The sequence below is a fragment of the Saccopteryx bilineata genome, chromosome 2, assembly GCF_036850765.1.
Source record: "Saccopteryx bilineata isolate mSacBil1 chromosome 2, mSacBil1_pri_phased_curated, whole genome shotgun sequence".
Lineage (NCBI taxonomy): Eukaryota > Metazoa > Chordata > Mammalia > Chiroptera > Emballonuridae > Saccopteryx > Saccopteryx bilineata.
The window spans coordinates 272,160,469-272,176,927 of record NC_089491.1 but is presented as its reverse complement, the minus strand read 5'-3'; the positions used below and the strand labels follow the sequence as shown (position 1 = coordinate 272,176,927).

General features: G+C 46.3%; 1 protein-coding gene across 6 annotated transcripts in view; it reads left to right on the top strand.

Moving 5' to 3' along the window:
- CLIP1 (CAP-Gly domain containing linker protein 1) overlaps window positions 1-16,459 on the top strand; it is a 122,117-nt gene that overhangs the window by 68,425 nt on the left and 37,233 nt on the right. For 4 of the 6 annotated variants that reach the window (XM_066260665.1, XM_066260666.1, XM_066260668.1 and 1 more), the window contains 8 exons: window positions 1,795-1,899; window positions 5,478-6,422; window positions 8,320-8,436; window positions 9,366-9,423; window positions 9,941-10,024; window positions 10,868-11,024; window positions 12,965-13,130; window positions 13,255-13,470. In XM_066260665.1, the coding sequence (XP_066116762.1) occupies window positions 1,795-1,899; window positions 5,478-6,422; window positions 8,320-8,436; window positions 9,366-9,423; window positions 9,941-10,024; window positions 10,868-11,024; window positions 12,965-13,130; window positions 13,255-13,470 (1,848 nt within the window). The remainder of the gene's footprint in view (window positions 1-1,794; window positions 1,900-5,477; window positions 6,423-8,319; window positions 8,437-9,365; window positions 9,424-9,940; window positions 10,025-10,867; window positions 11,025-12,964; window positions 13,131-13,254; window positions 13,471-16,459) is intronic. The other 2 variants (XM_066260670.1, XM_066260669.1) reach the window with 1 other exon arrangement.

Here is a 16,459-nt window from a genome sequence, read left to right as displayed (position 1 = left end):
GAAGGGTGGAGAAGCAGATGGGCGCTTCTCCTGTGTGCCCTGGCCGGAAATCGAACCCGGGACTTCCACACACCGGACCGACGCTCTATTGCTGAGCCAACTGGCCAGGGCAGTGTGTTTTCTGCTTAAATATTCCATGATGCTTCCTACCTGGTTTACAAGCAGAGTGAGCTCTTGCATGCGTCGGCCGCCACAGAGTGCTGCTGGACAGAGCTGAGGCATCTGTAGTGTCAAACATTCCACTGTCTCCCAGCCCTGCTCTTCTGCTTTTTGTTACTTTATTTAGTTTGTTGTCATTTTCTCATTGCCCATAATGGTCTAGCTGGAGCTGACCAGTTAGACCCACAGTGTATCTAAGTCAGTAGAAGTGACGGGAAGCTTCCGGGAACAGCCCTCCCACTGGCTCTCCCAGGTGATGATACTGCTGAATCCCTTGGGGAGTAGAGGCGAGTGGGGAAGAGGGACCCCAGACTGATACTGAGGTGATTGGCTAGGATTCTGCTGCACTGACACCTGTTAGGAAGGGATCACTGTCTGAGTGCTCCACCAGGGATCATCCGAGTGAGCGAGGTGGGGACCCCCAGAGGCTCTGAAACATGGCCGGCTCTCAGCAGCTCTTCTTGCATGGGGTTTAAGCTCGTGCTTTGTGTCCAGTCACTGTCTCTCACCTCTCAGCTGATACGAGCTATGTCTTAGGATCAGCATAGAGAGTCCAGTTCCGGCCAGACTGTTCTCCATTCTGAGCCTCCGGAATGGGGGTGGCGGCACATACTTACTACTGAATCTTCTTTTTGTAAATCTGACCCACCCCCCTTTTTTTTCTTTTTCTGGTGACCAATAGCCTTTGGGGAAACCACTGTTGAAAAGAACTTTGAGCTTGAACGGCTCACGCCTGTCAGACGGAAGCACGTTGCTGAGAGTCTGGCTCCTCCTCCCTCATCTCAGCCAAGGGCGCTGGTGTGATTCCTCAGCTCCCGTTCCCAGCCCCCTTTGTCAGTGTTATGCGTGACCCTCGCTCGTGTCAAGTTGTACGCCAGAGTGCAAGGCTCTGCTCTAGGGATTTCCTGGACGCGTACAGGGTGTCCAACATTACCTTTTCCATATTTAGGTGATAGAAGGTCAGTCTACTTTTTAAAAAAGATTTTCCATGGATTTGATAGAGAGAGAGGCAGGCAAAGAGAGAGAGAGAGAGAGAGAGAGAGAGAGAGAGAAGCATCAACTTTTTGTTCTACTTAGTAGTTCCATTTAGTTGTACACTCATTGATTGCTTCTCCTACGTGCCCTGACCAGGGCTCAAACCCATGACCTCGGTGCCCATGACGATGCTCCATCCACTAAGCCACCCCATGAGGGCCTTCAATATACTTTTTAGAGTTACCAAGTCAGTTATATTTGACGTGAATGTCAAATAGCTGTTGTGGGGAGGAGGGGGGGATACTAGTTTAGAGGGATATTAACTATTCTAATTTGTGCTGATAAACTTCACTTATCAATATAACTTCTGTTTGGCTGCATGCGTCTGACACTTTTCATTGTGCCTCACATGTTTTCCATTTTTCCTTTCTCGGTAGACTAGCCCATGCCCGCCACCCACCGCCTCCTTGTGTTGGTAGTGTTCATCCTCGCCCCAGCCCCCGCATCTCATTCCATCCTCCTCCCTGCGCCACTGCCCGTCTTGTTGACCCTCTGGCGGAAGGTTCTGGTGGCTCAGCCTGCATGCCGCTGTCTCTCCTCTTGTGCTGGCATGTCATGGTGGCACTGTTGTGTTCTCTTCCTCTTCCTTTTTACTAACAGACGCAGACCAAACTGGAGCATGCCCGCATTAAGGAGCTTGAACAGAGCCTGCTCTTTGAAAAGACCAAAGCTGACAAACTCCAGAGGGAGTTAGAAGACACTAGGGTAATGGTTTTCGCTATTTAATGAAGCAGACCCATGTATGTGAATGGTGGACACCTCGGGTGACGTGCCTCGTGGCTGGCCTAGGTCTCGACCCAGTGGTTCAACCTGAGTTTGGTCTTGATAACTGTTCACAAGCATAAACGGATGGGTAGGCACAGGAGCTTTATATCAAATCTTTGGTCAAATGTCAAGACTCACTCGTTTGCTTCGTTCAACCAAAGTCACCATCAGGAGCTCTGCAACTGTGTACGTTGTGTGGAGGTTCTCTTTGTGAAAACTGTGACACATGTTTCTCCGGTCTGGCGCAAGCAGTCAATTGTCCTCTGATTCTGACGGCCCCGGTTACTGGGGCCTCTGGTTACTGGGACTTGTGGTTGTTTCATGTTAGCACCTTCCCACCTTCTTCCCTGGCCTCTCGGGGGGAAGGGAGTTGACACATTGATTCTTTTTCATGAGAATTAAGGACTGTGACCCTGGCTACCTTCTCTTTTCCTGGATACCTGATCTCTCTTTACATTTCCATCCTTTCTGTCACCTAGGAGGTTAAAACCTCAGCTGTCAGGAAGGAAACGTGTGTTGGGCGCAGAATGGCTTCTCTCTAGTCCCAGCCCCCGCTGAGCACGGTATACATGTCAACTCACTCAGTCTCACCACAGCCCCGGGAGGGAGTTGGTAGTATTATTCCCCTTTTATAGATGAGGACAGCAAGACAGAGAAACTAAGTAATTTGCCTCAGGTCACAAAGCTAATAGTAAGGTGGGGCCAAGATTTGTATCTAGGCCGTTTGGCCCCAGAGTCTGTGCCCTTAACAACATGGAGTAGTCTGTTCATTATGGAAATAATTTTGTGCTGAAACATTTACAAAATAATTCAAGTCATTCGCATAGAAGAAAACATGGATGTGTGTGTATATATATGAATTTGATTTAAATTGTTAATGGCTAAATTACCCAGATCCTTAACTTCAAAATTTCAAGAATTGCTCTACTTCTGATCAAATATTGGTACTCTGATTTTTTTCCTTTTTAATTATTAGTAGTTTTAGAAATTTCTCTTGTTGAGAAATCGACTGATTAAAAAATCTAGATAATCAAGTGATTTTCCCCCCCTCTCTAAATTGTAAGTTTTTTTTCTTTTTAAGAAGAAAGAAAATGCTTTCAGTCAGCCTCAAAACTAAAGCTGTCTCCTGTGTGTTTGGTAAGAAAAACATCTCGGTAGTTTGGTGCTATTGCTTCATGGCTGAGAGCCAGAGACTTAACCTGGGTGGTAGAAGGGACTGGTGACATGCTTGAGCTCCTATAGGGTGACTGACTGTGGAAGTAAGGACACTTACTTACTTCTGAACTCCTCTCCCAAGCGGTTCGTCAGCAAACAACTTTGATGCCTTTATTTTATTTTTGGCCGTGAATAAGGAGATCTCCATTCACGGACTGGGTCATTCACGGTCAGGTTCCGGCCATTTTTCTATAGCTAGTCGTGTCTTCTGTTGACCTTCGCTCTTGGTTTGTCAAGTGTGAAACTGACCAGTGACCTGTAGATGTTTCATATCACCTCTGTCCCCTCAGCCAGTGAGTGCAGGTGGTAAACAGTGTGCCTGGAGCTGTTGGGACATTAGTGAAAGTAAAAATGATACCTGATGTGTCTGGCCTCCAGCTAAGAGGAAAGGCTGAGGCAGAGATAGTTCTGCCTGAGGGCAGACTTTAGGAAATAAAATAAGAAACAGAAGCACTGTGAAAATGTCCACGTGAAGTGTCATCACACTATTTGTTATTTCTACTCATTCGTTTTTACTTGGCGTTTCCTCAGTGAGACTGTTTTGTTCTAATTAAGAGCTATAGCTCTATTGGATTTATTTAGGTTACAGACCTTGTAGCCGTGGGGTTTATTAACATTCAGTGACTTATTTTGTGATTACAAACTTTTGAACTACCCCACCCCACACCCCAGAAAAAGTATGTTAAGGAATTATCATCACCTTTAAGCTGAAATAGCTATAACCCCTCAACACGACAATTATAGTCAGTGCTGGAATATGTAATGACTTGATGATGTGGTTTTGGAGACCTGAGGACTTCCTTCTCCTATCTTTTCATGGACATTTTAGTCTGTATCAATATCACAGCCTGGTAAGCGGGCAGAGGAAATAAAGGCAGCGTATCAGTCCCTTTCTGTCCCGGTAAAGGCGGTGAGGAGGGGCTCGATCCTTGGGTCTGGGGCTCAGTGGTGTGTTTTAAGTCACTCCTGTTCCCTTCTACTCCCAGGTTAGTCCAGTAATTCTTGCTCCTGAAGCTGCCATTCCCCACATGTTCTGTGCACTCATCTGACTGCCTCCCAGGGAACAGAGGGAAGTAATTTCCTGAGGCTAAAAGGGCACACAGGTCATGAAAGTGTTTTTCTTAGTCCTGGGGTGTTTGTCTAAAAGAAGCAGGCTGCTGCTGCCTCCTATCCCAGAGCTGAAATAGAATCAGAATAGTGCGGGGTACCCAGGACCTGCACTGTCAACCTGCATCCCAGGGGGCGCGTGTGCACTAACGCCTGAGAACCACTGGGTTAGGGGAACAAGATACGTGCATCAGAATTCTCCCAGAATTAGAAAATCCAAAAGGGGCGCTCTATAGGATTCTTATATAATTGCAGGTAAGTAATCATTCTTTCTTTGTTATTAAAAAAAAAGGTTAGTAAATTACTTCATCATCCAGTGAGGGTTTTATTCTACAGTTGGTGTGATATTCATTGAAGCATTTGAGAGGTAATTTTACACCTTTGATATTAATGCTATTCAGTAGAAGTATAATATGAGCCACATGTAGATAACTGAAAAATTTCCGGTACCCACATTAACTTACTTTTTTTTATATATATAAGAAAGAGGTGACATTAATACTGTATTTTATTTAAATGAATATGTCCCAAATATTATCATTTCTTCATGTAATCAATATAAAAGTCATTAACAAGATATTTTATGTTCTTTTTTCCCCAAGTCTTCAAAATCTGATGTGTAGTTGACACATACAGCCCATGTCACTTCGGGATGAGCCCCATTTCAAGTGCTCAGTGGCCAGATGTGGCTAATGGCTACCGTACTGGACAGCACTGTTCTTTAAAATCATCTCCCCCAGATCAATGAGTATTTATACATCCTGAGTGAAGTGGGGTGGGAAAAACGGGCAGAGCAAGGAGGGTTCTTTCTTCAGGCAGGCAGATATACATATTTGAAATCTATAAAAGTTATTGTTTCTTTTAATGCTTTATCATTTCATTGGCACTTCCCCCATTTAAGCTTCTTAGGAGGAAAAAGAAATAATCTTGGAGTTAAACTCGATACCCAGTTCAGATCACTTAACATCTGAACATGGTGGAAGTTTTTTTGCCAAAGATGATAGTTTTGAATTGGAGCTCCCAGAATTAGGCCGATGCCACAATCCTAGTTAGAGACAGCTTAACCTGCGGGCCTTCGGGGTAGTTTGACCTCTGCCTTGAGATAGAGTTAGTTATTTAAGATCTTCAAGGTTAAAGAAGATGATCCGTGATATGTTATTTAAATGATCTCTTTTTCTTTGGACTGCTGTGATTAGGTGGCTACCGTATCAGAAAAGTCTCGTATAATGGAGCTAGAGAAAGACCTAGCGTTGAGAGTACAGGAAGTTACAGAGCTGCGAAGAAGGCTGGAGGCCAATAAGCCTGCCGGGGATGTGGACATGTCACTCTCCCTTCTGCAAGAGATAAGCTCTCTGCAAGAGAAGTTAGAAGCCACCCACACCGACCATCAAAGGGAAATCACCTCTCTGAAGGAGCACTCCGATGCCCGGGAAGAGGCGCATCAGAAGGAGATCAAGGCTCTCCAGGCCGCCACTGAGAAGTTTTCCAAAGAGAACGAGTCCCTTCGAAGCAAGCTTGATCATGCCAACAAGGAGAACTCGGATGTGATCGCGCTGTGGAAGTCCAAGCTGCAGACGGCCATCACGTCCCACCAGCAGGCGATGGAGGAGCTGAAGGTGTCCTTCAGCAAGAGGGTGGGCTCGGAGACAGCAGAATTTGCCGAGTTAAAAACGCAGATAGAGAAAGTGAGACTCGATTACCAGCATGAAATAGAAGACTTGCAGAGCAAACAAGACTCTGAACGGTCTGCTCATGCTCAAGAGCTAGAAGCCGTCAGGGCCAAGTTGACGAAGGTCATTCAAGAGAAGGAGAACAGCCTGGAAGCCATCAAAGCGAAGCTGGACAAAGCGGAAGACCAGCATCTGGTAGAAATGGAGGACACCTTAAGCAAACTACAGGAGGCTGAGATAAAGGTAAAGGAGCTTGAGGCACTACAAGCCAAATGCAGTGAACAAACCAAGGTTATTGATAATTTTACGTCACAGCTCAAGGCTGCCGAGGAAAAGCTCTCGGATCTTGACACGCTTCGGAAAGCCAGTTCTGAAGGTAAATCGGAAAGCGAGAAGCTTAGACAGCAGCTCGAGGCCGCTGAGAAACAGATTAAAGCTTTAGAGATTGAGAAGGATGCTGAAAGCTGCAAGGTTTGTATTGACATCCGCCATCATTTTCCTTTCTGTTTCTCATTCTTATTTTTGCACTGTGAATTATTTTTTGAGTCGAGGTGACTCATCCTCCAAATTCCTGATTTAATGAAAACAGGTGGCTTGGTTGTAACATTTCTTAGTTGAGTCTACTATCTTCTGAGTGTTTTGAGGGTGGTTTTATCTGAGGAGATTTGAGAAAATGATGGGTCGGTTCTGTGAATTTTGGTTTCCTTTCCTGTTGTCTGGTAGTGAATTACTTTATCTCTGTGCTGTTCTGTGAGCTCCTGTTTAAGTACAGTTCCCATCTAGAATCTCTTTTTAAAACGGAGAACTACCTAAGCTGATGGTGTAAAGGTAAAAGATGCATGAATTAGATAGAAATTTATATGGTTGTCTCCCTTCCCAACTGCCCTAATGGCCTCATCTGCGAGGTCCTGTATGGAGACAGGATGTGAACTCTGAGCGCACTTGACTGTGACCAGGTGACCATGCTGCGCTGAGTGGCGTTCCCAGCACAACGAAGGTTAAAAGCCCGGAGGCTTTTCTCTGCCGCAAGGAGAATGCAGTCTGTTTCCAGCTTTTTTTTGGGTAAAGCCTGGATGGGTCTACTTGGGTCAAGGCGTAGGAAATTATACGAAATATTCTCCGGCTACGTTTCTTATAGCTAGCCTTTGCTAAATGTCGCCTTCACTTTAAGGACCATTTGAGGCATCCAGAAGAGGTGCTGGTATTTGATGTTGAGTGTTCTGCCCTTTTTGGGGGAAAAGCTGCTCTCTTGGCAAAGAAGGAAGGGTAGTGAGGGTTCAGTGGGTGGAGTGGGGGCAGACAGAACAGAAAAAGTGCTAAGTAGCCTTAATTGAAGATGATAAACCAATTACAGGACATTTTTCTTAAATCTCTTCACTTGGTTCCAAAATGCCAAATTACAAAAATTAATTAGTGAAGAATGTGTTGCTAATGGTTGGTCCACTTTTTTTTTTACATCAAGATTTAAGAAGCCTATTTCTGATGACTGCTCTAGTGCCCAGTGCATTTTTATGTAAATGTTGAAATACTTGCGGTATATAAAGAATACAGAGAATAGTAACATAGACCACATGTATCCATCATCCCTATCTTAAGGTTTTTAAAGCCTAGGAAATGAAACTGCTTAGCTAACTCTTTCAGAAAGTAAGCATCAGTACTTTCTGCTTTAAGTCATGCTGCTATTCCAAATTTAGGTAGAAAAATACTCTATTTTGATTATCTTGAAATAGCCAGTAGACAATTACATCTGGAACACCATGAAAAGTCATTGGTTTCTTAGCATTAACAAACAAAAAAAGATTTCTCCTTGCTTTTTTTTTTTTTTTTTTTTGTATTTTTCCGAAGCTGGAAACGGGGAGAGACAGTCAGACAGACTCCTGCATGCACCCGACCGGGATCCACCGGGCATGCCCACCAGGGGGTGACACTCTGCCCACCAGGGGGCGATGCTCTGCCCCTCTGGGGCATCGCTCTGTCACGACCAGAGCCACTCTAGCGCCTGGGGCAGAGGCCAAGGAGCCATCCCCAGCGCCCGGGCCATCTTTGCTCCAATGGATCCTCGCTGCAGGAGGGGAAGAGAGAGACAGAGAGGAAGGAGAGGGGGAGGGGTGGAGAAGCAGATGGGCGCTTTTCCTGTGTGCCCTGGCCGGGAATCGAACCGGGGACCCCTGCACGCCAGGCCGACGCTCTACCACTGAGCAAATCGGCCAGGGCAAAAAAAAGATTTCTTATCCACACCTTTATCCCCTTCAGTTGTGTTTGGTTGTGTTTGTTTCTCATCAGTTTTTTGTGTTTGTCGTATTTTTTGTTTCTCATTCTTTTTTTGTTTTTGTCCATTTGCTTCCATCCGGGTAACTCTGTGTGGTAGGCTAGTAGCATTACCAAAGAGCTGCAGGGGAAAGAGCTAACGCTCAATAAACTTCAGGAGCACTTGAGCGAAGTCAGTCACGTGAAAGAGGCTTTGGAGAAAGAACTTCAGATTTTGGTAAGTACTTGTGGATCTGAATCCGGGCATTCATGGCCGTTTGAATTGTTCCTGTTTAAAAACAAAAATCTTAAAGAAAGACGTATGGCGTCGATTTCCTTGCTCTTTCAAAATGTTGATTTAAGTTGCATGTCCTAGTAATTGGCTGATAAATACCTTGAGGGGAATCGGATCAGACCCAAACTAGCAATAAAGGTAGGTATTACAGGTCCCCCTGATCTTTAGGGGGTACATGCCAAGACCCCCAGCAGATGCCTGAAACAACAGATATACCAAACCCCAGCTATATTGTTTTTTCCTATGTATACATAGCTATGATCAAGTTTAATTTCCCAGGTAGGCACAGTAAGGGGTTAGCAATCACAATAACTAATAATAAAGTAGAACAATGATAACAGTACACCATAATAAAAGTGATGTAAATGGGGTCACTTGTTTCAGGGCCCCCTTGCTGACATCAAGCTCAGTATTTTGGGCATTGAACGTTGCTGTTAGTTGGGACATGTCCTCCCCTCTGCCTCACCTCCTGCGTCAAAAACTTGAGCTTAGTCAAGGCCAGTAACCATGGCGCTGCTGGCGATACCCACACGTGTCGAGAAAGGAAAGTCGTAGGCTTATGGAGACATTAGATACGTGAACCACACTTAACTACACACACGCACATACTTAAATAAGTATGCACACGTGTTTACAGGCACACATGCATACCCAGGCATGCACACACACGTGCAAACCTCATTTGCTCATGCATGCACATGCACAGTGTGTGCACATGGTAGTTAATTGGTGTAGACATGTTTTACGTGTTAGTTTCATTGAAACAAAACCAGCCGCAAAAAGTAAATAGCGTAGTTATATAACTGATTAAAACTTTTAGTTCTTATAAGTCAAAATCTTCCTGTTCTGAACAACCATTGCTTTTTCTTTAGAAAGACAAGTTTGCGGGTGCTGCGGAGGAGGCAGTCTCTGTCCAGAGAAGTATGCAAGGTACGTGTTACTCACGTGCGCACAGATGGCTTCAGGGAGTGCGCTGCTCTCACGGTGGAGCTGGCCTCTGGAGGCCGCAGAGAACACCCGGCCCATGGTCTGGTTTCCCTGTCTGGTGGTTCCTGCAGGACCCCCAGGCCACTGGCCTCCTCTGGCTTCCTGAAGCCTCAGACTCCCATTCGTGTTTTCCTTCTGTTGACTTAAAGTGTGTTTCATATTAAAGTGTAAGTACACTTGGGAAAAGTGTTGTCTTATTTACACTTGAGTCATTGATAGCTCTGTTGAGGTTTAAGTGAAAGGAGGACAGAGCTGCCCGGAGAAGGAGGCCTGGTCCCTGCCTAACCCACCGATATGAGAGGCAGAAGAGATTGTTCACTGCTCAGTGTTTGGTTTGTGATGGGACCCTAGTATTCCTGTGACATCGTGTGATTTGATTTGATTTAATTGTAAGATAGCCAAGCTCTAGGTGGCTTATTAAATATGAAATATATTAAACTTTGAATTTTATCCTAAATAGAAACTGTAAATAAATTACATCAAAAAGAGGAGCAGTTTAATGCGCTTTCTTCTGAATTGGAGAAGTTGAGAGGAAATTTAACAGGTAAGGTGATGTCTCTGGTTACTAAACATTAAATGCAGCAGGCTTCCTAGGATTTGAGATAGTTGTAGTATGTTTCAATAACACGTCTACTCTTGGGCTGAACTTCTCCACTCATTTGGTCACATGATGGGATAAAACACTTGCTTGAGGTCTGTAACCTTCAGCTGAACCTCTCTGCCCTGTTTTCGAACCAGTCAGCGTCCAGCCCTCTCTCCACTCCTACTGCTGTCCTTGAACCATGCCAGCCGTCTTCCCTCTGAGCTTCCGTAAGAGTAATAGCTGGCCTCTCAGTCTGCCTGCATCTGCCCTTGTCCCCTGCGGTGTCTTCTCAACACAGCAGCTGGAGAGACCCCTCTGCTTCAAGTCAGCTCGTGCTGCTTCTCTGGTTGGGATTGCCCGTGGCCCCCAGCTCACTCAGAGTGAGAAATGTGGTCCTGGCCGACCTTGGGCCCTGCTTTCTCTCTGTTTTCCTCTTGTACTACTTTTCCCTTTGTTCTTTCCACTTCCACTATAGTGGCCTCCTTGGTGATTCCTGCATGACAAGCGCATTCCGGCCTCAGGGCCTTTGCACTTACTTTCCCCCCTCTATCTGAGATTTAAACTCCCAGCTTCTCCCTAGCACCTGTCTCTGCTTGTTTATTTCCTTTTTAGCACTCTCTTTTACACCATTTATTTTCTTCATCGATTGTGTTTATCATCTGTCTGCTTTGCTAGGATATAACTTCCGCAGGGATTGCTATATGCATATATTCCCAGGGCGAGGGTTGGCGTGCAGGACACAGGCAGGAAGTTTTTGTTGATGACAGCACAACAGTACTCTTTATTTCCTATATATATACTCAGACATGGAGGCAAAATTCAGAGAGCGAGATGAAAGAGAGGAGCAGTTGATAAAGGCGAAAGAAAAACTGGAAAACAGCATCGCAGAAATAATGAAGATGTCAGGGGATCATTCCTCTCAGTTGACAAAAATGAATGACGAGTTACGCCAGAAAGAAAGGTGTGTATGGGTGTTCACAAGTGCACCTGCCTTAGACTGGGCCCTGAAGAAGGTCTGAGCAGGAGGGGGGCCCAGATCCTCAGCGTGGCTGTGTTTTCATTTCCTGTCTCTTCTTTCTCTGAGCAACACCTCAGTGTACCCTTGAATCTACTATTAACCTCTAAGGAACTCAAGACTTTCTATTGATTGATTGAGGAAAGATAGACATTGACCAATGGCAGTAACATCTTTTACAGGCAGTTAAGAATATTTTTAACCTGTTTCAATGTAACGATAGGTGACACTTATTAAGGGCTTACTATGTGTTATGCACTATGTTAACAGCTTTATATAGAAAGTGTAGCCTGACCTGTGGTGGCACAGTGAATAAAGCGTCGACCTGGAAATGCTGAGGTTGCCGGTTTGAAACCCTGGGCTTGCCTGGTCAAGGCACATATGGGAGTTGATGCTTCCAGCTCCTCCCCCTTCTCTCTCTCTGTCTCTCTTCTCTCTCCCTCTCTGTCTCTCTCCTCTCTAAAAATGAATAAATAAAATTAAAAGAAAAAATAAAGTGTATTTTCTAATTCTCATAGTCATCCTAGAGGTGAGTGTATTGTTCCCATTTGAAAGAAAAAAGATGCTGAGGCTTTAATGAGGTTCAGTAACTTGCCAGGAGTTTCAGACTGCTAGGCGGTCTGGTCCCCGAGCCCTTGCTGCTCTTAACCACGCCCATGAACTCCCTCCTTGCTGATACTTCTGCAGTCTTAACCTCTGCTCTCGTCTTTGTCCTGAGGTCTGGTGTGATTTTTTTTTCTCCTGTTCATAGCCACCGTGTAAAAATCAAATGTTTTACAAGGCAAAAACTTTTAGAGGACATTTGGGGACCATTAGACTTCTGATTCTAAAGGTGTTGCTACTTGGCAAAGTTACACCCGGCCACACACCATGCACAGCTCAGTGTCTGTTGTGCCTGGCAGTGGGGTCCTGGTTGGGCGACTCTGGTCAGACTCGCTGCGAGGCAGGTGCAGCTAGTGGCTGTAGCCCTGGGTCCTGGGGAAGCCTCCTTTCTGTAGGTGTTTTTTTGTTTTGTTTTTTTTTGTATTTTTCTGAAGCTGGAAACTGGGAGGCAGTCAGACAGACTCCTGCATGCGCCTGACCGGGATCCACCCAGCATGCCCACCAGGGGGCGATGCTCTGCCCATCCGGGGCGTCGCTCTGTCGCGACCAGAGCCACTCTAGCGCCTGGGGCAGAGGCCAAGGAGCCATCCCCAGCGCCTGGGCCATCTTTTGCTCCAATGGAGCCTCGGCTGCGGGAGGGGAATAGAGAGACAGAGAGGAAGGAGGGGGGGTGGAGAAGCAGATGGGCGCCTCTCCTGTGTGCCCTGGCCGGGAATCGAACCCGAGACTTCCGCACGCCAGGCCGACGCTCTACCACTGAGCCAACCAGCCAGGGCCTCTGTAGGTGTTTTATAGGTGGGAAGCCCAGAGGTGCTGCCAGGCTCCCTGCCTGTCCTTTAGGCCAGCGTCCCACGTTTTCTGTACCTCTTGTTCGACCACATGGTTTTTATGCTGGAAGAACTTCAAGTTATTGACTGCCGTTTTTATATCTTATGTTGTGAAGCATCAGTAGAATGAGTTTTTGATCATTTAGCCTGCTAAAATTTTGAAATTTTGTAAGTGCCCAATATGTTTACTTTTCATTTTTTCCATTATAGATCTGTTGCCATAAAATAACCCTAACAATTATAGTAGTTGTTACTTTAAATAATGCATTTATAAATATTTATATGATAGTTATCAAAATTATTCTTCAGGGCAAGTCAAGTCTTCTGTTGTTGCTTATTACAGATGCTAATTGTAACTATTAATATAGTTATTATTAATAGTACCTTTTTAGTAGAACCCTGGAATTGAAAGAATTCTTTTGAAAAAGCTGACCCCTTGTATTGAACCTGTTCTAGAGACGTAGAAGAGTTACAGCTAAAACTTACAAAGGCCAATGACAATGTAAGCTCTCTTCAGAGAAGTATTGGGGAAGTAACTCACAAAGCTGAGCAGAGCCAGCAAGAAGCAACTAAAAAGCATGAGGAGGAGAAGAAAGAATTGCTGGGGAAATTGCTGGACCTGGTGAGCAGGGAATAAATGGGGCTGTCTGTGGGCGGGGGGTAGGGTGGGGGGAGTGGGGAGGCAAGGGGCGGGGCAGCCCCTGGGGGGGGCACGGGGCTCATCCCTTCTCTCGGGGTCCCTGCAGGAAAAGCAGGTGGAAATGAGCCGCCAGCAGGGCCAGGAGCTGAAGGCCAGGTACGAGGAGTCTACCTCTGAGAGCAAGGCGAGGCATGCGGAGGCCCTACAGAAGCTACAGGGGTTGCTACTGGCCGCGGAGGAGAGGCTGACGGCTGCCCAGGAGCAGAACAAGGACCTGTCGCAGGAGATGGTGGAACTGAGAAAGCAGGCCGACAAAGCCAGAGTACGTGGCGTGGTGTGGCGTGGCGTGGCGTGGCATGGCGTCGCGGAGAAGCTCACGTCCTGTCAGTGTGCGGTGCGCGCGGGCTGTGCTTCCTTGGCGGGGAGGGCGCTCTGCCCATGGAAGAGCTTGGTGGCACTGACAAGCGTTCGCCGTCCGATCATTATCGTGTGACCAGATGGCAAATTGCGTTCCCTGTGGCTCCCCGTGTTCTGTACCCGCTGCTGCCCCCTCCTCGCAAGTCCTGTCCTGTGTAGCCGTCACCCCCTGCTGCTCTTCCCCAGCAGCCACAAAGAGTCTTCTGTTGCCCAAGCTCTCTGTGCCTGCTGGTGACAGTCTCTTCGTTGTGGGGAAGCTTGCTCCTCTCCCCTCCCCGTGGCCTGGGGAAGCTTGCTCCTCTCCCTGTGGCCTGGGGAAGCTTGTTCCTCTCCCCTCCCCGTGGCCTGGGGAAGCTTGCTCCTCTCCCTGTGGCCCAGGGAAGCTTGCTCCTCTCCTCTCCTTGTGGCCCCAGGGAAGCTTGCTCCTCTCCCCATGGTGGTCTGGCTGCCTCCTTACTTGGTCAGGGGAGCCCTGCTGCAGAGAAGCCAGAGCAGAGGCCGACGGAGGGCAGCGGGGAGGACCAAAGTGGGAGGAACGGACCTCCCGGGAAATTCAGAAGCAAGGCCCCAGAGAGCGCCTGTGTGTGTCCTCAGAACAGCACCCTGAGCTCATTGACAAGGGAGCTGGGTCCACCGGCTGGACCGTGAGGAAACACCGTTACCCAACTGAGTAGAATGGAAGTGTTGCATTTAATTCTGTGATGCCAGGATGGCTGGCATCTCTGCCCCAGCAGATATTTTTTTTGACCCTGGTAAGCTAATGAAGTTCAAATTCCGACTAGTATTTAGCTATTTCTATTACTATTGAACTTGTTCAAAGAAAAGTAAAGTTTTGTCTTTGCTTATTTTTAACGTGTCAAAGAAATGTTACTAGGAGGAGAGTTTACTAAGAGATAGAGAAAGGACATACGTAGGACCTGAAACTGATCCCATTAAGTGAACCGTGACATCATATAATGTCATATATAAGATGCCCGCATTTCCTGTCCCCTGCATGCTGACCACCAGGTCTTCTTCCTCTCCCTGTGAAACATTTCCACAAGCCACTTAACACTGCATGTAACTTCCGGACCTTCCTCTCTGCATGCCCTTGGTCTGGACAGGCTTGTTTTTAGGGTTTCCCTTAACAATGTTACAGCCTGCCCAGACCTCCGCATTCTAGCAGTTTGTGTCAAGTCACATTAACATAAATATATTAATGTGTGTGTGTATACATATACATATATATATATATGTAATTTTTATTTAAAAAAAAATTTTTTTGCCCTGGCTGGTTGGCTCGGTGGTAGAGCGTCGGCCTGGCGTGCGGGAGTCCTGGGTTCGATTCCCGGCCAGGGCACATAGGAGAGGTGCCCATCTGCTTCTCCACCCCTCCCCCTCTCCTTCCTCTTTGTCTCTCTCTTCCCCTCCCGCAGCCGAGGCTCCATTGGAGCAAAAGATGGCCCGGGCACTGGGGATGGCTCCTTGGCCTCTGCCCCAGGCGCTAGAGTGGCTCTGGTCGTGACAGAGCGACGCCCCAGATGGCCAGAGCATCGCCCCCTGGTGCGCGTGCCGGGTGGATCCTGGTCGGGTGCATGCGGGAGTCTGTCTGACTGCCTCCCCGTTTCCAGCTTCAGAAAAATACAAAAAAAAATATTTTTTTTTATGAGGGCCATTTGGTTAACATAGCAGAATTGCTTCCCTTCCAGAGTTGTCTGGATATTCGATTTCTGTGGATTTCAGTGTTTGTCAACAGCAGTGGCTCACAGGCTTTTTGGAGAATGTGATGAAACCTTAAGATATTTTACCTAGGAACGTTTATATATCCACTCAGCAAGTTTCATATGAAATTTCAGGAGGCCTGTGGAGTCCATGAAGCATCTGTGTCCCCTAGTTTAGAGAACCATTGATCTATAGTGGTGCTATCCAGTATAGTAGCCACCAGCCTAATGAGGCCATTTAAATGTAAATTAGTCAGGTTTTTTAATATATATTTTAAAATTAAATTTATTGGGGTGACGTTGGTTATTAAGATAAGTTTCAAGTGTACAATTCCATGATACATAATCTGTGTACATTGGACAGTGTGCCCACCACCCAGAGTCAGAGCATCTCCTGTCACCGTATTACTCGGCCTCCTTTACCTTTACTAGCCCTGCCCAGGCCCCGCCCCCATCCCACCCCACCCCGCCCCGTCCCCACCCTTCTCTCTGGTACCAGCAGACTGTTGTCTGTGTCTGTGAATTTCCGTTTTATATCCCACGTATGAATGAAATCATGTGATGTTTAGCTTTTTCCTGACTTCGCTTACCATGATAAAGTAGTCAAATTTTTAATAAAATCAGCTCTGTAATCACACTTCTTGTGTTTCAAGTGCTCACAAGTCACACACAGGGCTGGTGGCTGCCACATTGGATGGTGCAGCCCAAGGACACTAACACCCTTGCAGACAGTGCTGGACAGCGCTGTTACAGACATTGGGGTCACATTTTTATTTTATAAACCAATGCATTTTTTTTAAGAAAAACGTTTATTTTAGTTGCTGAAGCTTAGCAAATTAAGTCTGTAGTATTTTTACTTTTTAAAAATTTTCCATTGATTTAAGAGAGAATGAGAGAGGAAAGGAGAGATAGAAAGGGGGAAGGGAGAGAGAAAAGCATCAATTCGTTCTGCATAATTGTTCCATTTAGTTGTACACTCATTGGTTGCTTCTTGTATGTACCCTGACTGGGGATCACACCCATGACCTTGGCCCACTAGGACAGTGCTCTATGCACTGAGCCACCTGGCCAGGACCTGTAATTTTAATGTTATATGTAATATTGGGACTAATCAGTGTCAGGCTATTGATTGTCCATTATTAAGTAAGGTCCTACAGTGAGTTAGAAAGCAACAGTTTTTTCCACTCATTCTAA